At 28.3% G+C, this 25,931-nt stretch overlaps 1 protein-coding gene across 2 annotated transcripts; it reads right to left on the bottom strand.

Annotated features, from left to right (window-relative positions):
• Positions 1-2,629: 2,629 nt before the first annotated feature.
• Positions 2,630-24,219, bottom strand: LOC105252317. Of its 2 annotated transcripts, none has more exons than XM_025409354.1 (2): positions 23,637-24,219; positions 2,630-4,007 (listed from the first exon to the last, which is right to left on the bottom strand). In XM_025409354.1, the coding sequence occupies exons 1-2, from the start codon at positions 23,672-23,674 to the stop codon at positions 3,362-3,364; spliced, it is 684 nt and encodes a 227-aa protein (XP_025265139.1). In that variant the 5' UTR covers positions 23,675-24,219; the 3' UTR covers positions 2,630-3,361. The 2 variants fall into 2 exon arrangements, with proteins under 2 accessions (XP_025265139.1, XP_025265140.1); XM_025409355.1 differs by lacking the exon at positions 23,637-24,219 and adding an exon at positions 9,019-9,213.
• Positions 24,220-25,931: the final 1,712 nt, after the last annotated feature.

Here is a 25,931-nt window from a genome sequence, read left to right as displayed (position 1 = left end):
AGAAATTAATATTTTGCAAATCTAAATATGTATCTATGTTCCTAATGCATTCTTCTTCAAAATATATGAAAATTGCATTTTCTTATGTATAAAATTTAAATTTAAATTTACGTTCTTCTGTGAATGAAATCCTCAATATTGTTTTGTAATATTAAGTAAAATCACAAAAAAATAACTTTTACAGTAATATTAAATTTATATTAACTTTTTCACAGTATTAAATAAATCAAAAAGCGGTTCTGCATGCATTTTTTTTAAATCAATGAGAGTAATAACTAGATTTTATTTTGCCAAGCATACAATAATAAAAATTAATTTGATTATATTCCAAACTTGTACATTCTTTTTTTGCATAATTACGTATCTATTCCTTACTTAGAAAGATTTAGTTAATCTAATTTTTGATAACAATCACGATTCCACACAAAGAATGGATCGTTACTGCAATTTATATTCCTAAACATTTGCATTCTAACGATTACATTATTACGACACACGTGTTGATATTGCAATCACATTAGTAACCATAATTTACACAAGTTCAAGGATTCTCAAGTATTAATATTTTACACAATTTAATATATTCAATGAACGAATATTATTCTTTTGCTATTATAAGTGCAAAGATAGATTCTTAATAGAATCATTTTTTTAATATTCTTTAATTTCTTTAATAAGAGTCAGTAGATATATATCATTAAATAGTAACAAACATATAATGATGATATAATTGCTTGAGAATCCTTGATCTAGGATCTAGGTGCTGTATCGTAGAATAATCATAAAAATATATACAACTTGCAATACATGGAATGAATATAAAATCATAGTAAATAAATCGCTTACGCGCAGTGTATTAATAGCATAATTATGAAAAATTTCAGTTTTAAAAACTTGTGTCTTGAAAAGATATTTCTTTATTTAATTAAGGAATTGGTTGGCTAAGAAAAATTTTAAATCATACATGGCGCAATATACATTGGCTCAAATTGATTACTTAGCAAATATTACTTCTATTGGATATTTAAGATTTTCATAATGTTGCAAGGATCACATGAATGCAACAAAATGTAAATTTTAGATATGGCACTGTGCATTTAATATGACTATAATTTATATCTTTCTCTAAGCATTTTTATTATGTGTATATATATATATATATATATATATATATATATATATGTACATACATAATAAAATAATATGTACAAAAAGAACAAACAAAATGAAAATGATACTTTGCGCCATTTTTGTTTCAAGTATAAAGATTTTCAATACAAATTATGAATGTGAACCAAAATGTAATATTCAATATATCAAAATATAGAAAAATGTACTCTCTTAAGAATTATATATTGTGTACGTTACATTGTAGTAATTCGATAAATAATTTTTCTTTTGTAGAAAAAACAAATATTATATTTTTTGTTATATTTTTTTCTTTTCTTTTGCTATAATATTCATTTAAGAAACCCTTAACTATAGATATTATGTATATAAATCCGATACACACAAAATTTATAATTATATAGAAAATTACAATATTATATTGACACATCAGGAAAGCATCTATACTGGCTCTATTCATATTTTAAACAAAAATTGAATTCCCAAGACTCCAAATTTAGAAATATGTTTGATCAGTGTTTTCCTTACAATTCTTATCAGATACTTAATTATTTTGTCATATTATTATATTCACAACTCGCAAAACTTAAGTTAAACAATCTTTTATTAACTTTACAATCGTAGAAATAAATAATCATATCACTACGTATACAATATTTACAAGTTAATGTCGATCATCGCAATAGCAGATACAATTCGATAATATCGAAAATTTACTCGCAAAAGAAAAAGAAAGCAAATCCAAATAAAGAAGAAAAGATATCTGATGAATTTGATACAACTTTTAATTACACGCAAATTATAAGATTCATTATTTGTACAATTACTTAGCTGCAACCTCCAAAATGCATTCGTTTTCTTTCGAAGTAGTATATATATAATAATTGAGAGGTAATTCGGTAATTCGACTATAGACCATTGGTCATATATGATTTATATTACAATTTTATTTTTTTATCTTTTCATAAAATAACACATAATAATGATATATATTATTTCTCGATGTGTTTTAACGTTTCTTTTTCAGTGTAATTTACAAATAACTCTTAAAAGTGTTCAAATTTATAACGATACTTTTATATTTTATATCCTCGATCACGTCGAGATATTCTTAAAGCTTATTTAATGCAAGTCTGTATGCAATAATTTTCAAATCAATAAAAAATTATAATAAATATAGACGCTATTAAATTAATTTTAACTATTAAACCAATAAATTATCAAACGCGTCAAATTTTAGAGATTATATCTCCTAAATATATTCATAATGTAGAATCTGCTATTAATTAATACATGTTTTAGCTATTTTTATGATAATGTTTTCATATCGATAGAAAATTATATTTTTAAATTAATTTTTGTATTTTACAAATACGTCAATTGAGTTAACATTATTTTTTTAACAAAAAGAAAAGAGCATAAAATACAATAAAATACAAATTATTCTCAACATCTTTATTTTATTGAAAGAAAATTCTAGGAAAAAATGCAATTTAGAATGTAATGCAGAATAGTAATTTAATGTAATGCAAAAAAATAATTTAAACTAAATAACTGCGTGTCTTTTTTAAGTGTTTTACGTAATATTTTTGTTCTATATTCACCTTTATATCTTCTAACATACATCTTCTAATAGACCTAACCCTGTGTTCAAAATCGCGGTATGCTTCATGTGTGGCAGAATAAAGAAAGAATTGTTTACATCGCTATATATGATCATATCGTCTGAAATCTTTGTTATTCTATTTTTATTCAAATAGCTTCTCTGTCGCGTGAAAACTGTTATTAAAAGTAGAACAGAACTAAATTAAACATTGTCTTTTTACAATATCATAAGAATGATAGACATCTTATCTCATGATATCAAGTTTATTTGAAAACTGATAACTTATTTGCACTCAAGAACCAGCGAAGATTTATTGTCTTAATTTACATTATTGAAGAATGTAACTTATTTTCATTTCAGCACATGAACAGCATACTTATTAAACCGCGACGAGTTACATAAATAAAATAACGAATAATTAAAATATTTCCAAATTTTGCTGGCGAAAAAATCCAAGGAAATTTTGCAACCCGCGTAATTGGCTTCTTAAGAATTCGCTGGTTTCTATAAAATTAAGCAAAGTGATGGAAGTTTCCACGAAGTTGACGACGACGAGGCGAGGACGAGACGGTATCTGCTCTTAATGCCAATTGCCGCGATGACGATCAACGAACAGACAATGGCGAATCAGACTTGCCCGCCCACGTCTGCCTGATATCGCAGCGTGAGATATTCGGCCGCCTCTGTCATGCGGGCGAGACTGCGATGAAGGCCACGCAGATGACGTTTAAAGTCCTGGGCGGCGATGCTCGCCAAATCGGCACATTCCTCGCCCTCCAGTCCGCTATCGATCTCGATGCCTACCTCAGAGTCTGAGTCCGAGGTGGAAGTAATCGAGGATGCGCTCTGCACGCTCTGCATCGAAGTGGTACTGGGGCAACGCACGTGGCCTAATCTGGCGCCGGTTACAACCGGATAATGATGCATTTCGGATGGGCTACCGACTGGATGACTCTTGATCAGCTGATCGTCCGCCTCGGTGCCTCGCGTAGGCTCCTGCGACCACAGTAGTTCGATCTTCATCTGATTGATGATGTTGTAAAGGCGGTATAGATCAGTGTTGGCCAGAGTGTCCTGTACCGTGTAGCCTCGCTTGCCCTTCAATTTGCAAACCATATCGCCTGCGTCACCCACCGATAAATCCAGCAGACGACTAGGTATCAAGATAGTGTCCTCCATCTCGCTTACGGTACGCACGAATTTTTCCATGCTGTTCAAGATGCTGGCATTGCTGAATTCTGGTTCGTCATGCCGGGCGATCCTCCGCAGGCTTCTGTAATAAAAGTTATTCAGCATACTTTAATACGATGCATTTAGAATACATGATATCTTATCTAATCATGTGTGTGTAAAAAATTGCACTTTAATCTTCTGTATAGTAGATTAATTAATAAAAAGACGTATATTAATTGCGATTTATGTGAGAGAAAAAATTATTATCAAAACGCCATTTTAAAAATGTGTTTATCAGCAGTGATATTTTATTAAGATTTTCTAGTATTTAGAAATAGACGATATAAGAAATAAAAGTTTATTATTGAATTTTTAATTATTGAATTAATTTCATTAAGATGCAAATATATCTTAGAACAATAGACTCGATTCGAAACGAAAACGTTAATAAACGTAGTTAAACTATAATAATTTATTATTTTCACAAATCATGATTTATTTTAATCAGATGATGAGTTGTTTATAATCGAAAGGTCGACTTTGTGATGGAATTTCTCCACAAAGTTGTGAATAGTTTAATCGTGAACATTGAGCCTCATTGAGATTAATAATGTTTACATTCAAAAGTGATTAGATTGATCTTTGCTCGGTTATTCAATAGTCAAAAAATACATTACAAGAGATTACACGAATACATCTTGCTTCAGCGGAAAATCGAAGATTACTAAATGATTGATTTGTATGCACTTCACAATCGTGGCGTAATGAATGAATATGACGCAATATCATTAAAGCACGTAGTGTCACAGAAGCATATGATGATACTTTAAGAGAAACCCAATCTTCGTCGATTTGCAACTTCGTAGTAAGCTATCACCGGAAAATACTGATACTCCTTTATCAATAATTAATATCGATTTAATATTTATGGTATTCTAAATTAATTCATTCGATTACATTTTAGATTCACTATATAATTGATTAAATAGATACATATAGATGTGTGGCCCTTATCTCGAAATTAAATATTGATATTATATATGTTTCATTTCTTTAGATATAAATTATATAAATTAAAAATTTGACATTTTAAGAATATTACAAAGATAAATAAATAATTTATTTTTCAGTCGATTTTCAGTAATATCATATTTTCATCTTGTTTAAAATTGAAATTGATGTTTGAGAAATTGAGAAAATATTTCAGAATTTTTTCTTCAAGCTTTTTCTCGCAATAATGTAAACATATTCAAAAAAAAATCACATTCAAAGGGAACATATGATGTCAAATTGATGTTATTTTAACTATTGTATTCTTCTTAGAAAATGTTGCATATAATTACATTATTGATATATAATACAACATATTGATAAATTGAAGAAATTAAATGCAAATTTATTGCTATTTATCGATATTTTTAGTCATATATAATTATATTGATATTCGATTATTGTAATGAAAAAAATGTCATCTACATATCTGTTTTGAATTTTCATTCTGTCATGTAAATAAATGCATAAAATTAAATAATGTTTACATAATCATGTGTACAACGTAATTGTAAAGTTAATAATGAATAATAATTTTATATAAATGAGCAATTGTTGATTTATCCACACACGTGGCACACAGATTTTTAAATAAATTATAAAATCTCTTTCTAATTATGAAAATTATTTTACAAAGAAATCGTTACATGTTTAGCGAATTTATTGATATTATTATTAAACAGTGATATATTATCTGCGTTATCACTTTAATCTCATGATAAAAAAATTAAAGATCAACGAATGTTTCCGCTTCATTAGCCCACATTTCATGTATATGTGATTGATCAAATGGTTTTCTTAATTAAGAAAAACACGATTAAACTTATCTCACCAGCGATAAACGGCGGCTTTACATGGTAAATTGGCGACCACTAGAATTCGCAATAAAGTCCAAATCGACGCATGAATAATTCAAGTACGCATTTTCAGCCGAATTAATCAAATCACTTTGTTATATTAATCGCCGTATCTGCATATAATAAGTACATGCACGAAATAAAAATTTACTATAAATCCATCGAGGGCCGAAAAAACCTATGTAAAGATTTTAACGAGCGAAATATTGTAAACTGACGATCGGCACTTCTCACTTTCAGCAACAAACGACAAAATGCAAAATGTAATTTTATTACGTTAATCAATTTGCAAGTGCATTTTGTATTGTCGTCACTCATCCTCTTTCCGCTCGAATTGCAAATTATTTTTTTACACTGCGAGCGTGCATATATAAGGATAAATTATATAGTACATTATTTGAATATTCTTTGGTATTAAATAATGCAATATATCATTATGCATAATGTTTTATTTATAAACGTAACGCGGTGAGTTTTTTTATTCCCCTCCACGACACTCGGCCCGTATGTATGCGCCTTTTTAACAGTGAAGAAGAGCTTATCGGAGAAAATAACGGGCGTTCTATAGCGTTAAATCGATCCTCGACTGATTAAGGACGCGCGCCCAACGAAATTAAGCGAGGTGACGCGCTAAAAATAATCGCCGTAGTGTTCTACTTATGTAACTATAGGCTTATTCTGTCCCACTTGTGTATGCAAGACCCGGTCTAGCAATACCTTTATCCGAAATCGACAATCTTTCTCTCGTGTTCTTGTTAATGGAGAAATCAGAACACGCTGTTGTCTCTGACTCTCGAAACTCAGCTCGATAAATACTTTCAACGGATGCAATTCTTGATATTTCAGAAAAATTTATTTTACAATGCCGTATATTTATTTTACAATACCGTTATTTTGCAATACCATATATTGACAAAGAGTCGATGGTTCTCATCATTCACAAATAAACACAAGAATCATTTCGATCTATTATATCGAGAGCTCAACTAACCGAGATTATAATAATATTATAAATTAAATAATAAATAAATTATGTTAATATAATAAATAAATTATGTTAAATTAAATAAATTATATAATCTATTAAATAAATTAAATAAATTAAATAAATTATGAAAAGCTTTGAAATTGTTATTTGAAAAGTTTTTCTCGATATCCTAAATAAATTACTAAATATTAATGTCACTTATTAGTAATATAATTTAATTTAATATTATAATCTCGGTTGAGATCTCGGTACAATAAACGAGAATGATTTTTGTGTTTATTTGTGAAGAAGGAAAATTAATGACTATTTGTTAATATTGTAGTCATTGTCAGTATTGTTGACTCATTGTAAAGTAATGTAAAATAGATTTCTCTAATTACTTTCTTTTATCCTTTTCTAAAACAAAATATCTTATTTCTCTGTGTATTGACAATTAGGCGTGTAATGTATTTCTCAAGAAAAATTTGTCCTATATATGACAAAATCATAAGATAAGGCGTGCTTATTATTGTGAAATACATAATGTACTTGAATTTTAAAAGAAAGAATAAATTTTATCATTTAAAAATGCAACAATGCCAACACAAAATTGCCAACCAAAAATAAAGTTAATTTAATTTTTAATTTCAATCTCTTGTGAAGCAAAAGTTCAAATAGATCTTTTTTTCTCAGAAAGTTAATTCAGAAAGTGTATTATTTACTTTATTATAATTTGTGTAAGGATTTATTATTCTGACAAGAGGATAAATATTTCTAATCAATTATGATTTTATCAATTAAATTATTTAATTTTTCTCTTTTCAATTTAAGTCGTTTCTCAATTTGTGTGAAACAGAGATTACCTTTGAATATAGACGCCTTCTTTGAATATAGAGAAAGTATAAAATTCTCGCAAATGCGAATTATCAATAATAATTGCGTATAAACCAACTATACAGTTTAGTTTGATTTCAAAACATTGCGCGAAATGAAAGACTGTTTCAACGTAAGAACCATTTTACCTAAAGTCTCGATTACACATAGAGTCCGAGGAACACATGAAGAAGTCTGTGTGCCACTTTTCGACAGGATTCTACTCGAGATACCGTTTCGCGGTACTGTTCCTTTTTACGCGGCGTCTCTTCTTTAGGAAAACGAAAAAGGAACATGCTCGAAGTAAGCCATCGCCCAAGGCACCGAAGACGCTAAATTCCGCGACTGAAATCGTAAAAACTCTAACCGCAGCCTCGGGGGGTCTCGAGGTACGTTGTGCTTCTCGTCAATTTCCCCCCCAAGATCCTGGCACATGTTACAAGAGATCGAAGAAATTTCCATATTTCTAATCGCTCGTCTTAACTCTTTCACTCCTGATTTTGTATTTGTGGAAATTTATAATTCCATAGATTAGATATTGAGAGAAAAGATTTAACAAGTACAAGACGAACAAAATTTATTTAATTATATCACCGGGACATACACAGAAAAAAAATAAATGTTAAACCAAAACTTATATACTTAAATTAACGCGTTCATTGCTTCATATATACGCAACAATTTATAATTTTCTTAGAAGAATTTAATAATTTTAAATTTCAACAATATTATAGTCTCATTTTAATACTATAATTGTCATCTCAATAATATATAATTATTTAATTCTACTTTAAGAAAATATAATATATAATTATATAATTATTTAATTCTACTTTAAGAAAATTATAATCTTTGATTTAAAAATATTATTTGCTATCTAACATTGTTTCTTTTCAAGAAAATTAAATCTTAAATCGTAAGAATATATTTTTCTTAATTGAACTATATAAAATGGCTTCATTCAAGTAAGCAATTATTCAAGCAATTATATTTTTCTTTAATTAACGCAATATAATCTCATTTCAAGATTTCCATGTTGAAACTAAATATATTTTCGAAACAAGAATGTCCTTTTTTTTCTATGTATATATCCCTATGCAGGAGTGAAAGGATTAATCGAAATAATCGTCTTTACGAAACGCCTATCACAAGTGCAACGTATCTTGGCCCTATCCTCTCATCATGCGTATTCACGAGGAAATTACGGAACAAAGTCGCATGGTTTCGTAACGAGGATTGCATAACTAATAAACACGGGGTCGGAATGACGACGAAGCGGAAGAAACAACACGGGGAATGCTGAAGCAACGCCGTAAATAATCATTGCGCGATAATGAGCTATTCGATGGCTCTTATATACATACCGCTTAGAATGCAACATCCTGTATCGGTGCGATATCTCTCTACGAGCCGATGAATACTTCGTCGTATTTTGGAGCCAAGTCGCAATCAGCCTATTTTATTCTCCGACAAGTCCAGACACCGAACTGGCTTGATCGACGCCGACAGAAAGACAAAACTTGACGGACGTCTGTTAAAAAGGTAAAGACCAGCCGATGGTCGCTGATGAATATTCGCGCGTATTTGCTATGCAAAGCTCTTTTACGCTCTGACCTCGCGATGGAAATGCGTATTATATGATAATGGTGAGACCGATCTCCTCCATTATTGTGGTATTCTGCTGACTCTCCCTCTCATCGCTACCTTTGATTGATTATCGAAAGTAACGTAGGAAGCGATCCTAGCCACATTCCTCATTTCGCGAGCCAAAGTTTCTTTTCGAACAAAGATAAAAATTACTGCTCAGGTCGAGTCTGACGTCAATCGACAGAGGTATATCTTTGTGACCAGTTATCATCGTCATGGATCTTTTTTACAAGTAACTAAAAGTAACGTTTACCAGTTATCGATTATTCTAATGTTTAATAACAATGATGTGGAATCTATTAGTGCGATATATTAGAGAGAGAAAGAGAAAGAGAGAGAAAAATGTATGCTAATATATTATTAAATGTGAAAATGAGGGGAAAAAATGGAAAGTAAAGATCAAGTGGGTTACGTCAAACATAAAGAATATGATGTTTCCCACGAAAGTACACATCCCATTTCCTGATAATTTTCTTGTCTTTAACTAGGAACACACATAACGTGTACGTCGTTGTTTTCATCGCGAATATTTGCAATTTGACGTTAACTTGCTAATGACAATGATAGAAAAAATTTCAAGCGGAATTATTCCAGAGACTTCGGACTTGACGATTCATATCAACATAATATTGATATTCAATGAAGTACAAACAATTTAGCGCCGAGATTATTCGCTAATACATTGAAAATCTACGATGAAAGTCTAAACCGTAAAACCGTAAAACCGAATGTGTACCTAGGCACACAATCGTCGTTTTATTTGCTCAATTCTGTATTCGTGTAAAAAAGCTTCAATGGCATTCGACAACGTTCTTTCCTACGACATATTTTCGAAATATTTGTAGAAAAAATTCTACTTTACAAGAGAAGTATTTTTTTACACTTAAGGCTTACGGTTAAATCACGTCTTTATCATACGTGTACAAAATCTCGAAATTCTAAGAGACCTTTTTGCATATGCGTTCTCTAAATAAAACGTGAGTCGATAAAAGATGCGATATGATTATTCTTTTATAAGTCATAATCCGCTTTCTGCTTTATTATTGGCACCGGTAAACTTTCTAAGACTAAGATTGACGTACATAACATACTACGCACCTCTATCATTTGCCACTTTCTTTCTCTCGCGGTGCACATGAAGGAAATACTCGCGTAGGAAATGCAACCCTTTACATCACAATTGAAGGATACCGAGAAAAAAAGAGGCGCGTTGAATTTCTTTGGCGAAATGCGATTTCACTTTATGCGCGCTAGTCGAATATTTTTAATGTTAAATATTAGTAAATTAATCTTTTAATTCAAAATATAAAACCAATTGACTTTTAATGCGCTAACATCGTGAAATTATTAATCATAATTTTTTGAACAATTCTTTTGATAAATTCTGTTGTCTAAAATGAATTTTATACGATAAATCATTGATCAAAAAAATGTGTCCTTTTTGTGAATATTCTTATATGAATATATGAATTATATAAATATTCTTATATGAATATTTATATAATTCATATTTCTTATTCCTATAATTCTCTGTATATATTATATATACTATGCATTTTTTAAATTATGTTTAAAAAATTTTGAGATATTTATTTCAGGATTCAATTCATATATTCTTATATAAATATTCTTATTCCTAAAATTCTCTGTATATATTATATGTATCACATATATTATGTACATTTTATTTAAAAAAATTTGAGATATTTTCAGAATTTACGGTTTCTTACTTATGAAAAATTCACGACTCGATGTGCATAAAAGTTAAATATTTTTATCTCTGTTCGATATATTTCCCCCACTAACATACTTGCTTTGACGTTTATTTTTATCCAGCGATATGTAGTTGTTATGTATTAAATAAATAATAATAATAATCGCAAACACAACGTTACGTATAAGCGCAGTTTTTTTTTAAGCGATGTCGTTGACAGATGATATCTAGAATTCGTACGTTTAAAATCACGTATGAATGCATCGAAAAAAAAAAAGAATTATATTTACTGAAACCACACGTAACAACCGAATATACAGGATACTGTGGCAATTATCTCATTTAATATCTGTTAGTGTAATGTGTTGTTGATAACACATGTACTGTGCAAATTATTTCGTGCAAAAATGTATCAATATTGTTCATAAAAAGAAAATGTATCTTTGCGATTGCAATGCATATCTATGTAATTGTATTCGCATCGGCTTATATTCTTTTTGAAATATTTACATATCGAAAATTTATTTAAATATATTTCTTCAAAAAAATTCTAAAAAAAGGTGCAAAATTTATTTAAATGTATTTTTTGAAATTCTATCTAAAAAAAGCATAAGTACGAGAAGATATAAAAAAGTATTATCAAAAACATCAGTTTATATAAAAATTGAAAAAAATTAAAATTAATTAATTTTTCACACATATAAATTATACACAGATTATTGAATTTAATTGTAACACTCATTTTATTCAAATTTGTCATAGCAATAGATATCAGTGTGTTTTCCGCGAGTTTTTGTAAGAATCTGATGACCATCTTACCGGAAAATTATGCGAGAGCAACAAAAATACAGAAATATAGTCGTTCGCTTTCGCTAGTTCTGAAAGTAAGCTTTTTCTCTATGTATTTCATTGAAGGGATTAAACTTGATGACAATAGACTGTTGCAGGTGATTCGATCGAAATAGATACAGAATATATTCGAATATTCAAATTTCAAATTTTTCGTAAATATTTCAGTTTCAAGTTCAAGTATTCAAGTTTTCCGCCAATCAGCATGTCTATTCGCACATGTTTCACCTGTTCAAAATTTACGATGACTGAAATAACTAAGTTGATAATAAACGTACGTTTTTGCTTTTAAGCAAAAGTTTTTCAACAAGAAAAAATATATTGTGCATGTATATGATATATTTATATAATATAAATCATCTATATTTTATTTTACTGAGGAAATTAAATTTGCAATTAAATACAACAAATTAAATATGTTTTTATGCAAGATTTAAAATAAACTCTCTTATTCACTTTCCTTATTTTAGAAGTATTCAAATAGTGCGTATTCCGATTATTTCATCGATAAACTAAATTCTGTTTTCAAATAACATGAGATGACTGAGATAACTCAATTTTAATAATTTTCAAATTCATTTATTCTGATCTTCCTGATAATATGTAATTTAAATAGGCTTATATATTTTATCTTTTAAATAACAACCTTTACATATTTTTTTTCTTAGGAATAAAAGTTCACTATTGTATTACTATATCTAGAAAAAATTATGTTTTATTTATCTGCAAGAACAAATGTCAAATGAAGAAATTTGAGAGAATATAAACAATATATTATACTTATTTATAATGTCTCAGATTGGTCATCATACATGAGCCATCTCAATCGGATGTGTTAAGAATTTTCGATTATCTTGTTTTAAGAATGTAAACATGAAATTTTTATTCACGAAAATTATGTGACTTCGTTTTTCATTTCCGCAAGTCACAAGAAATTTATTGCGTTGTCATTTCACATTACGACAGCTTTCTCTTTGTCATCAATTATAGATATAATCCAGCTAAAAAAAAGTGCAAAAGCATGATCAAATATTTCTTATTACGTGTCTTTGTCTGTGAAAGGCAATGATCAATTTTTAAACAAACATTATTTATATTTCCTTAGAAAGATTTTTGATGAAAATAAAAAAAATGTGATATATTTTTTTGTCAATCTTAAAAAATAGAATGGGTTTTTTTAAATTTAAACATTTCTTAAATTTAATTCCGAACTTCAATTTTTTTCAAGTTTTCAAATCTTATACACTTTACACTTTTTTCTATTATATTCTTTGGAATTGCAAGAGCAATAATATTAAGACAATGTACACAAATTGATTAGCACAAAGGAAGAGATGTACAATAAAATGTGACGCACTGCGTAAACCATGTAAATTCTCACGCATAGAATAAAGAGATAAAACACCAAACGAAACGTATTATGCTTTGAATAAATAAGTACATCGAGACATTTTACGCACACTTGAGAGAAAATGCTCAAGATCTACATTGAATATCGAATTACATTGCATATAAAAGCGCCCATATATATATTTAGATATAAATATTCAATATATGCGTACGAAAATGTTATATATATATATATATATATATATATATATATATATACACATATATACACTGTTATATATATATATATATACTGAATATTGAAATATGAGACATAATAAACATATCAACATTTTACACAAATTAATAACTAATAATTAATCATTATTTTAATTTTATATCTAAATCAAAATTTACATTTATCAATTCAGATTATATATATTATTATCTTGATAAAAGATTAATCTATTCAATTAATATAAGATTTATTAATATGTTATAGTAAGATTAATAATATATATGCGTATATTATAAATCGTCTGTTTTATCATTGTTCAAATAATTTATTATCTTCGCACAGTTCAAAAAGACATATAAATCTCGTTATTAATCATACAAAATTAATAACAAAAATTTAAATAAATTTATAAGAAATATTGCCAAATTGTGTAATTATCAGACTGTGTAAAATGCATTGATACATTCGTCGCATTATCATTCGGCATTTATCTTCGAGTTTTTATACTTTTACATTTTTTATATTTTTAACAGAATTCATATTGCGTCTCATAGAATACGGCGCAATAAATTCACAAAATTCATAAATAAATATGTATACGAATAAAAAAAATATGAAATTCATTGATCTGCATAATGATATGCTTATGTAAACCGATGTATAGTCTCTCTAATTCAATTTATCTCTTCCTTTTAATATGATTTTTAAGACACGCAAAAAATATCGCAAAAGTGTTTTTTTTTTATTTCATACAACTCGACAATTATACAAACACAAAAGACTTGTAAATAAATTTATCTGGCTATAAACAAGTACTTTTACTTGCCGTAATTATCACACTTGTCATGTTCCCAATATTGAATTCAAAGTAAAAAATTCATTTAAGATTAAATTTTTTTGCTAAAAGTTTAAACAATTTATATATGTAAAAATAAAGAGCTCTAAAGAGTCTTGATACTATAAATATTTATGAGATATTTCCTTTTTTTCCTACGAAACATTTCGAGATTGTATTGATTTTTTAATTAGTAATAAATGAAATTTTAATTAGTAATGAATCGATGAAACGCGATTCTTTGATTTTTTCTATTCTTTTCTATTTTTTTCTACGACATTATGTCGTAAAATTCGTAAATATATTTCTGTTAATAGCTGTTCAATATACATAATTATTGATTTTATATACGGTTCTCATTTTACACTTTTCTATAATATAATTAAATATAAACTGTGCCTCTAAGAAATTAAAGTTTTTATCAAATGATTAAAAATAAACACATGGATAGATTTTTATAAAATTATATTTCGTGTAACATTAAAAAAGAATAGAAAATCATATTAATATTAATTGCCGAGTAAATTTATGTTTTATCGAATTAATTTTTGATGAAAAAATTGTATATTAATTAAAGATCGATGATAATTTATAGATGATTTCAGTATAAAAATATATGTGCAAAATCTATCATTAATAATAAATAATATAACTAAATATCGTATAAATGAATAATCGATTGATATAAATTTATATTAAGCTGTTTTACAGTATTTACAATATAATTTTAATAGAAATTAAAAATGTTAACAAAATAACGATTCAAGCAAAGAAAAATTATGGCTTTTTGTCCAAAATATCTATTATATAACATCATTGCATCAATTTAATAGTAAACGTGAATTGTAGTGATGATGATTTTATGAAAAGATCTCATTTCTAGCGCGTATTTTTAGCACAGATTGAGATGAAAATATGGCACGATACGTGAATCAAGAATGACACTCGAATACAGACACTCGAATATATTATTTATGATTTCATTTCAGGAGCTGATCATCTCGAAAATTCGCACAGTGAATGTTAATCGCTTCTAATTATTAAGTATATTCGCACGAATAATTCGCATGAAAATATCCTAGAAAAGTTCGCGTGCGATCGAGAGTCCGATAGTTAAGATGGCACGTAATTTTTCGTGACGAACAATGCGTTTAATGCATATCATTCACATCGAAACTAAAAAGGAGAAATCATGCAAACGATAAAAGACAGGCTATAACATACAATTGTGCAAACAACAATCCAGATAAGTATAAAGTAGTAATAATTTTCCAGAAGGTCAAGCATTACATGTCTCGTTGTCATTTCTGATTCTGAAATTTCTTTATTTGTATCTCGATATGGAAGAAAAATTTTTCGCGATGAATCTCAAAACTTTTGATACGATTTGGTTTAGTTTCGTCCGGGAAAACCGATGTTATATTTTCTGCATACACAGAAAAAAAATAAAAATGTCAAATCAAAACTTATATACTTAAACTACTTAAACGCGTTCATTGTTTCGTATATACTCAACAATTTATCCTCTTCTTAGAAGAATTTAATAATTTTAAATTTTAACAATATTATAGTCTTATTTTAATATTGTAATTGTCATCTCAAGAATATATAATTCTACTTTAAGAAAACTATAATTTTTGATTTAAAAATATTATTTTCTATCCAACATTGTTTCTTTTCCATTCAAAAAAATTAAATCTTAAATCATAAGAATATATTTTTCTTGATTGAATTATATAAAAATGGCTTCGTTCAAGTAAGCAATTATATTTTTCTTTAATTAACGCAATATAATATCTCATTTCAAGATTTCCATGTTAAAACTAAATATATTTTCAAAACAAGAATGTCCTTTTTTCTGTGTATTATTCTCCTTTTAGCAATTCAATGCCAAGATTATTTATTTTATACGCGGATTTTTATAAAATTTTGCGTATCTCCGCGAATACAAATTCGGAAGCTTTCAAATGAGCAGTATCGCTCATTTACTACATTTTAATCATTCAGATGTTCAAAACAAAATATATTTATTTTACAAGGAAGTTTATCGAAGTACTTGATAAGATCATTTCACATATAAATTACTTCACAAATTTTAACTATATGTTTATAATTTTGTGCACGTACACGGTCAGTAACCTTGAATTCCAATACCAAAAATGGCACCACAGTGAATCGGTATGGTAATGACATTAGCGACACTATCGGCACTTCTAAACATATAACATGTGAGTTGGATTATGTAATGTTATACAGCGAAATTGACTATGAAAACGTTTTTTATGAAGTCAATTTTTATAGAGCAAAAAGTTATGCTCGCATAAATGTAATTTTTGCAGTAATATTTGCATGCATATTTCGAAAGAATATGCTTTGAAATGAGAAGGAATGACGTAAGAAACTTCATAAAATATATCATTTAATAACAATTCTTAAACGATTATTCTTTATCTCGACGATTATTATAATAATACGTATAACGCATAAATATGAATAATTTTACTTGATATGCATGTAGTTTTTCCTTTTCATAAGTAACTCTCATAGCAAAGTACAAGATGTAAAAAAAAATGTCTAAACATTTTTAAATTATACTGGAAAATTATAAACATACATAATTATATAATTCCATCTTGATCATCGTTATATATTATTTTAATGTGTCATTCAGCAATAAATATTTAATAAAATACATATAATAATGTATGTCTCGAGAATCTTATACCTTGACAACAGTGCGGAAAATTTCAAATGATGTAAAAAACAAGTCTTTGTTCTTTTAATTATCATAAGTATACATAAAAAAAACTTATATAATTTTTACTATTGTAATATAATTTCTTTCTCGCCGATATTTTATTTAACAATGTTATATAATTATTATATGTTATAAATTATAAATTGTTAAATAAATTGTTAAATTGTTAAATGTTAAATCTTTAATCACAGATTTTCGTACATATTCTACTGACAAAATAAAACAGTATCTTTTCATATAAAGAATGATTTGAAAAATGTATTATAAATGTACAACTAAGAAGAAAGGATTGACTGTTTCAAAATATAATCTAGATGATAGAATAAATTATTTCCATAGACATCTCGTTTTTGAGAAAATCGCGAATAGAATATTAATAATAATAATAATATTAATATCTCTATTCTCTTTAAGTTTTGATTTAAAATAAAGTTAATAAATCTTCAAGTCATGTATAATAATTTGTTATTGAATTCATAGACTATCAATGCTTGTATAAGGAAATTTACTCTGTTTAAAAATATGATTTAAAATAACAGTTATATGCAAAATATCGAAATTGTTTTCTTCTAAAATTATACCTTTTATCATGTTATATTTTTTCATTTCACTTCTTAAATTAAAAAAAAAAAGTTTCAGAGGTATCCTGATTTTTGCGTATATTTATAATTCAGCGAGAAAAAGAGAAAGACTCTAATCTATGTGTATCTTGCATAATTACACGCTTCGCTGGGAAAAGTTCCAAACAAACTGTCGTGCTTTTATCAGGACAACGAACTTGTCATCGGAATAACCTTTTGACATCCATGATAAATCGCCACTTGAAGACAATTAGTCGCGACTCCAATTTTTTTTATGACAGAGACATGCTACGCTCACGTGATAGGCACGCATTGATCAGCTCATAAGTAATTTTCAATCAAAGATGGTATCAGTCATGCTATGATCAATGGGATCAATGATCAAGGGGCAGTATGTATCAATTAATTATCGTTTATCCCCACAAATGATCACTGATCTTTACGAACAAGTCGTATTTCATATTTTCGATAAGCTACACATTTCTAACATTTCGCTCGCAAATGATGTAGAACGTATCGCAATAGTTACGAAATAACTAAATAGTTGCAATCGCGCGTTAAAGTTAAATATAATATGTGTTGTATCGTATAAACTTGTTTTATTTTTCTTTCGTAATTCAATAGATATGATTTTCATGGAAAAAGTACTACTTTCTATTAAGAAAAAATTTCTTTTATACGATAACCCATAAAGTATAATTTATACCCAAGTAAAGTATAATTTATTTTCATCCAAGTCTTGATAAATATTTGTATAATTACGAGATATTAGGGATTTATTGTCTATATATAAAATTAGACAAATGCAAATATAAAAGTATAAGGCTTGACAAATTATATTTGTATGATTTCTTGCGAATATTTTATCAAATTATGTACACATATAAACACACGGTCTCTTATCTATTCGTCATATGACTAAATGATCTTTTAATTACATATAAAAATTACATATAAAACATTTAATTACATATAATTACATATAAAAAATGTTAATTACATTTAATTACATATAAAAAATGTTAATTTCAATTTAATATAGCCTTAATTTTTAAATTCTTTCCTTGATTAAACAAAAAGTGTTCAAGTTTATATAAGTCACAGCAGTAATTTTTGCTGCATAAAGAGAAATAAAATATTATCTAAAATATTATTATGTGAATAAAATAGCAGTGCAGAAAGTACTGATGCAATTTCACAATTTTATGATCTATTAAATAGTAATAAAGCTCTCTTAATCAATAAATTAAAATCATTAAGACAGGCATAGAGAGCTGGAGATCATTATTGGTCGCGAATTATACAGATTAAATAATAATAAACATTAATAGGTTGAAAATTCAGTTTTAATAATACATAGATGTTTAGACAATTTAAGAGCGGACATTTCGACTTATATTTAAGTCATCTTCAGCGCATGTTAATTCTCGGAAAGTAAGCAGATGCTGTACGCACGCAGTAAACATATTTAATGAATTTCAATTCGCAGTAAAACGGTAGGGAGATCATCTTACGGTTATATCCATGAATGAAACAGACCTTACAAGTTTAGGTTAATAGGCCTAAATTTTGTGTGGTTCTAATGGACGTTTGTCAAACCGCAGACCAATAGTCAGAAATATCATGATGAGTCCGAATTATATTAATTTATCTGTCACTGGAAAAACTTTATAAAACTGTTTGTTACTTCCTTCTTCGAAGAACATCTATGTATTATTAAAACTGAATTTTCAACCTATTAATGTTTACTATTATTTAATCTGTATAATTCGCGACTAATAATGATCTCCAGCTCTCTATGCCTGTCTTAATGATTTTAATTTATGATCTATATTTTTCAGGGTATTAAAAATAATTTATAAGCGTAAAAAACAAATCTTATAAAGAATAAGATACAAAAAAACAGCGAATTTTATTTCCTACAATACATTACGCATGAAAAAGAAAGATGCAAATTTTTCTTCGATAGTCTATGTTTATTGTAAACGAAGTAATTGTAAACAAAAAATTCAATTACAATTCTGCAATAAACTCAGTCATGTCAGTCATAAAAATATATGAGGAAGATAAAAATGCTTTTTTGTTGTTATAATGCATACATTATTTGTTTTTTTAAACCTTTTGAAAAAAAATTCAAAATTAATTTTAAGAATCCTCTTAAAAAATCAATAGAAGCTATATAGAACAAAAACTAATCGTAAAAATTGAATGCTATTTTTTGATGAGATAATTTTTAGGAATAATCTTATCAAACGTGACTTCTTAGAATTATGTAATAAACATATATTCAAAATTATATCACGTTTTCCTTTTAGTTGCTATATATCCGCACATTTGATAAAATTTTAAAGTAATAAAATTTTTACCAAGGTCTTTTAACATCATTGAAATTAAACGACGAGCGTTACGTAGGTATTATGACAAATGCACGAGCGACATTCCAAGCGAAGAAGTTATGGTATTACAACATCGGTATTTCAAGTTCGTTGAAACAAATGCGATGGTTTGATCTTTCCGAAGCTGACAGTTCCAATACAAAAATATCACATAAATATTTTTGTTTATTATTAATAGATAAATTAACGAACGGTATTTTTTGTTATTAAATTTCGCGAGCAAATAAAAATGATATATCTCTCATGTATATATCTTTTAATGTTACTACGTCTTTCTATCAATTTATGTTAAGTCTGAAGACGTAGATATCTCAATTAAAAAAAAAGAATTTATGGAAGATATATTTTATGCATTGTATCGTAAGAAAGAAGTGTTGTTTTTCGTAAAATACATATGATATAAAATTTATTAAACGATTTCTAGAATATATTGAAATAATGTTATGTTAAAAATGTAAAGGATATTAAACATGAATAGAAATATGATTCGTATTAATTCTATCGAAAAGAAGTCTCTACCCGATAAATATTTGATTAATGATTTTTTTCTGTAGACTTCTAAAAGACATATATTTTATATATTCTAGAATCTATTCTATTATAATTTAAATATTTCTAGTGAAATTTCGAAACAATAGACTTGTATATAGATACAGTTATAAAGATAAAATATTTTAATTCGTATTTCAATTTTAAAGAAAGTCATATATAGAATTTTATTTCGCAATTATTCTGTATAACATGGAATAAAAGAAACAAGAGGTTCTTAATTACTTCAAGCATTCGAAATTATGTGTATTTTGGGCTTCGACACGTGCGATACAATTAAGAAAAAACCAGAAATTTTAATGCTAATTATATTATATTATTAATGTAATCAGATCTGATTGGTAAATATAATTTGCCGATTATTCGACTTGGATTCATCCGAATGGATTCAATGGTTTATGATTTCAATATTACAAGAATATTTCGTAGTAGCTAAGTCGTGGCAATGGTGTCACGGGTAAAGTCACAGACGTCGTAATGCTAGACTTTCTACAGACGATGGCCAAGACCGAAAGGCGGGACGTGCTTTGCATAAAATTGCGCCGCGAATCTTTCCAAATTCATTTCTCCGAGTGCTAATTTGCGCATCGAGGCGCACACGATTGCTTCTTTCGTTAAGGAGGAACAGAATCAGTTATGTCAAGAATTAATCAACCTAACGTATTGCGAGATTTATAAATTTAATATTGCACAAAATCAACTTTTAGACTTTTCAAATATAAAATTAATAATTGATCTGTAAGAGTTAAAACAAAGCCTTTCTTAAATTATATTATCTTGCAGATAATATAATTTAATTTCAAAATCTAAATATCAAATTTTTAATTTAAATTGAATTTAAATTAAGAAATTTAAATAATTTTTAATTGATATAAATTAATTAATTTATATTGAATTAATTTTTTAGGGACTACTATAATTTTAATTGTATGATACAAAAATTCATGAAAATAAAAATTTTAATTGGGAGTCTTTAATTTTAATTCAAATCTTTATTGTAATTCATCAAATCTTTCAATCTTCAAGTTTTTAATTTTAATTCAAATCTTTATTGTAACTTACAAATGAATTATTAATTTTATATTTTAAAAGACTATAAATATTTTGCACAATGTCAAATTTATGAATATTGAAATGTATTAGATTAATTAACTTTCAACGTAACTATCCAGTTCCTTTTAAACAATTGCAATTGAAGCCGTTAAATCATTTCAAATAGTAAAGCTATGAAATACACATACATAATGAGTATATGAGTTTTAATATTTTCGTCTATAACATTTTTATTCAACACTGTTTTATTATTTCTTGCTTTAATTATTTACTCACTCTTGTATAACAAATATTTTTAAATGCTAAAATGTTACTGTGATACTTTTAATTAAAATACGAAGTCCAAGAATTATAGAATTGTTAACAAATTGTTAACAAATAAGAATCTGCTGCTCAAATTAATTGAATTATTGGAAAATAACGCGGTAGAAAATAAAATAAAATAAATGATATCGAAATATTAATGCAATATGTATCAATATGTATTATTAACCTAATTAATAACAGATCTTTTGAGCTGAATCAGATCATAATGTATCAGATTGTAGTATTTTATAGCATGTAATGTAAATCAAAGTCGCGAGTTCTGCGATCGTATAAAAACAATTAAATTTGAAAAAAATCGATAAGAGATCTTAATATATTATAAACGCATTACAGCTTGTTTTTATACACATGTTTGCATAAAAATGCTTTGCATGAGATAAAAATCCAAATTGGTAATTCTATACCATTGACGCAATTTGTTATTTTAAAAAAAAACAGACTTTTAGGAAAAAAACTAGTATTCTACTATTGCAAATATAATTTATTTTTAAGAGATAAGTATAAAGATATCGATTTTTCACAGTAAAACATATGGTGACTCATCTTTATATGTGCAGATATTATATGTGTAGATAATAACGGTCACGCTATGTTACACGAAACCACTTATACTCGAAGCTCGATCTGGTTTTATATTGTCTTGTCGAAATAAATCTGTGGAGTGTATTTATTTCGTTTGTATACACATTTGGCATCTCTTATTAGCATACTGCATATATAATGTTAAATTTATCACGAAAAGATGACGAAATTCAATTAGATATATTTTTGACACGAGTCATGGATATTTATATGCATTCAACCCGGAAAAACCTAAACCGGAATTTGAAGAAGGCATTAATGAACCGGGTAATAACGAAGTCACCTAGGTATATTTAATGTTTCTTGGCGCGCGTATTCACGCAAATTACAATGCATACACTTATCACTGCACTTTGCAATCTATATGACTTATACAAATTCCCAAGTTAATTATCGCGAAAAAAGATCGTGAACATGAACAAACATGTGCTTGTCCTTCGAGGAGCTTTTTGTTAAAGAAAATTACCTAAAAATTTTTTTAAAGAAAATATCTTAATATTTTTGTATTAAATTTTTTCAAGAAAATTATCTTAATATTTTTTCGTCAATTTTTCGTCTTCCTGAATTTCGATCATAACAAAAATTCCGCCGGTCATGAGGGAAAAAAAGGCGCGCGAAACAAATGATATACCTGGAAAAACATTGCGTAAAATATGTGTAACAAGGCAAATTTTTCTCTCAACATAAAGAAAGCGTAATGTGATTTTCACGAGTAACAACACATTTTAAGATTAAGCACGCGTGATTAAAAGTCGCGTTCGATTATCGAATGATAAGGCAACTTTTCACATATAGATTTTCACGCGAAAAAGCCTCGTTAAACCCACCATACGCGGCCAGGATTATGTTGTAACGATCAAATGCGATTTCATTATCTCGCTCGTCCATGTTGCTCAAAAATTGACCAATCATTCGCGCGGGCAACCGTTTCTACGAAGGAACAAGAACTTACGTTAGAAGCTTTCGTACATAATAAATGCATTATTCGAAATAAATAGAATGCAATATTTTGACGGAATGTAATTTGCCGGATGCTTGTCACGCGAAATGATGAAAGAGTTAGAAGTGAAATATGTCAGTCGTGTACGTGTATCAAGGTAACGAATTCTAGAAAAACCTTATACCTGGCAGGATCGACATTCGACAAATCCCCGTAATTCATCCTGTTGTCTCGGTTGACGGGCTTGCGAGTGCACGCGCACCAAGTTACGCTCTCACCGAGGGAAGAAAGGAAACGTCGAGAGAGAGACGGCGGATCGCGAGTCCAACAGAGAGGAGACGACGACGTTCCTCGTTCGGCTCGCCGCTTTTATACCTTCGCGCGAGGGACGCGTGTTGTCAAATACGAGATTAACCAACGACGCTACGATGTCGTACGATGCGTTACGACGAAACTAAAAAGACGAGCGAGCTAAGAAGAGCGGGGAAGTGCAACACGTTTCTACGGAGCATCGCGGAGCGGAAACTAGCAAGGATCTCTCTCTCTCCCTCACCTTTCGTTTTCTTGTCGTGAGCGACAGACGATTCGACGAACTCCGACCGTCGCGATCACGGATTCTTATCGCGCGCCACGTGTATTGATGGGTTAATAAGCGCGCGGGTGGGATGGGCGATACCGGGATACACAGAGATCGCACTACGCGGACACCAGTCGAGATGGATCACGCAGCCAGGCGGTGACAATGGCACGAGAGCGGCGCCGCGCCGCTCCGCGCTGACAGCTGGCCGCTTTCCCCACCATGTGCTCGAGTCGGACCACAATCCGCGAACACGATTGGCTGGCGCGAACCACGCGAGCACCTCGTCTCCTCTCTGTCGGCATCGACGCGATCCTCGTCCTCTTCCTCTTCTTCCTATTCCGCGTGTATAGCCTGATCCGTCACGCACGGTCACACCATCGTAAAATAGATCTCCTGGACCGGCGACGATATATGTGTAATTTGATGTATTAAGAGCGCGATATAGTGACTCGCCTGGCGAATCAAGAGGTGTATGTCAGTCTCGTATAGGTTTTACAAATGATATCTCTGAAAAGATATTGATGTATGATTTTCTTATCTCTGTAAAAATGTTAAAAATATTATAACATAATAGATCTCCTGGACCGGCGACGATATATGTGTAATTTAATGTATTAAGAGACGCGATATAGGCTCGCCTGGCGAATCAAGAGGTGCATATCGGTCTCGTATAATAGGTTTTACGAATGATATCTCTGAAAAGATATTGACGTATGATTTTCTTATCTCTAATAATAAGTAAAAATATCGTTAAAAATATTCTGACTTTTTATGTCTGTAAAGTCTATCATTAAAGTTTTTCAATCGAGAGGTGTGTACTTATAATTGATCGTGTATTTATTTCAGAAGTATTTTTATTTCAAATCGTATAACTCGATATCACGAGGTCTATTTCTTTTAAATTACAAAAAAATGTTTTTAATATCGCGCTTTTCCACGAAAAGATATATTTTAGATTGTAGATTCGTATGTATTAAAATTTCTGTTATTAAAGAAACTCGTACAGATTATTATAAAATTATTATCTGAATATATTTATAATTATGATGATATTTATATGATAGATTAAATATTTTGAAAGATACTTAAATACTTTGAAAAACTTCTTCGACTCTCTCCCTTTCGATATTTCTGACTGTTATAAATAAAAACAAATTATATGATCAAAATTTAAAAGTGTAGACATCTATGAAAAAAATGCAAAATTAATCATCAAAGGTTAGTGATAAATGGTAAGGAAAGTAAAAAGATAAAAATAACAGATTCCTACATTTTTGACGAAGGATAAAGTAGCTTCGGAGAGACTTGTGTTAATTTATAATTTTCAACAAAAAAGTGCAAAAAATTGCAACATTTTAAATATTTAATAATAATTTATTTGCAGTGAGAGCAAGCAAATATTTACACATAATGTTAATATAATTCTTATAATTCTAATTATCTTAAATAATAATGAAAATATTATGACATCAATTAAAACTTTATATAAAAGTTTATAAAAGAATCAATCTTATTGTATATCATACAATAAAATGTTTAATCTAAGTATCATTAGGATACTGATGCTAATTTCAAATGGCAGATAAACTAACAATATTTATGAATCATATTAAAATTTCAGAGAAATTTGCATTTATTCAAAATAATATAATAATGAATTTTATAACTTGAGAAGAAAGGAAATAATATGTATATATTTTCTCTTATATCACCGATGGTTTGAGGTGAGGATTAAGATAGTATTACAATATAATAAAAATATAGAATAAAGATGACAGTAAGGATATTATACATTATAAAATAACAATCTTCTCTAAAATTTTGAATAATATTACATGGTCATAAAAATACATGATGATATAAGTTTGTCATAACATTATCAATTTACAATGCATATTT

The sequence above is a fragment of the Camponotus floridanus genome, unplaced genomic scaffold (genome assembly GCF_003227725.1).
Source record: "Camponotus floridanus strain SB8 unplaced genomic scaffold, Cflo_v7.5 scaffold26, whole genome shotgun sequence".
Lineage (NCBI taxonomy): Eukaryota > Metazoa > Arthropoda > Insecta > Hymenoptera > Formicidae > Camponotus > Camponotus floridanus.
The sequence above is the reverse complement of the archived record's forward strand: the minus strand, read 5'-3'. Positions and strand labels throughout refer to the sequence as shown.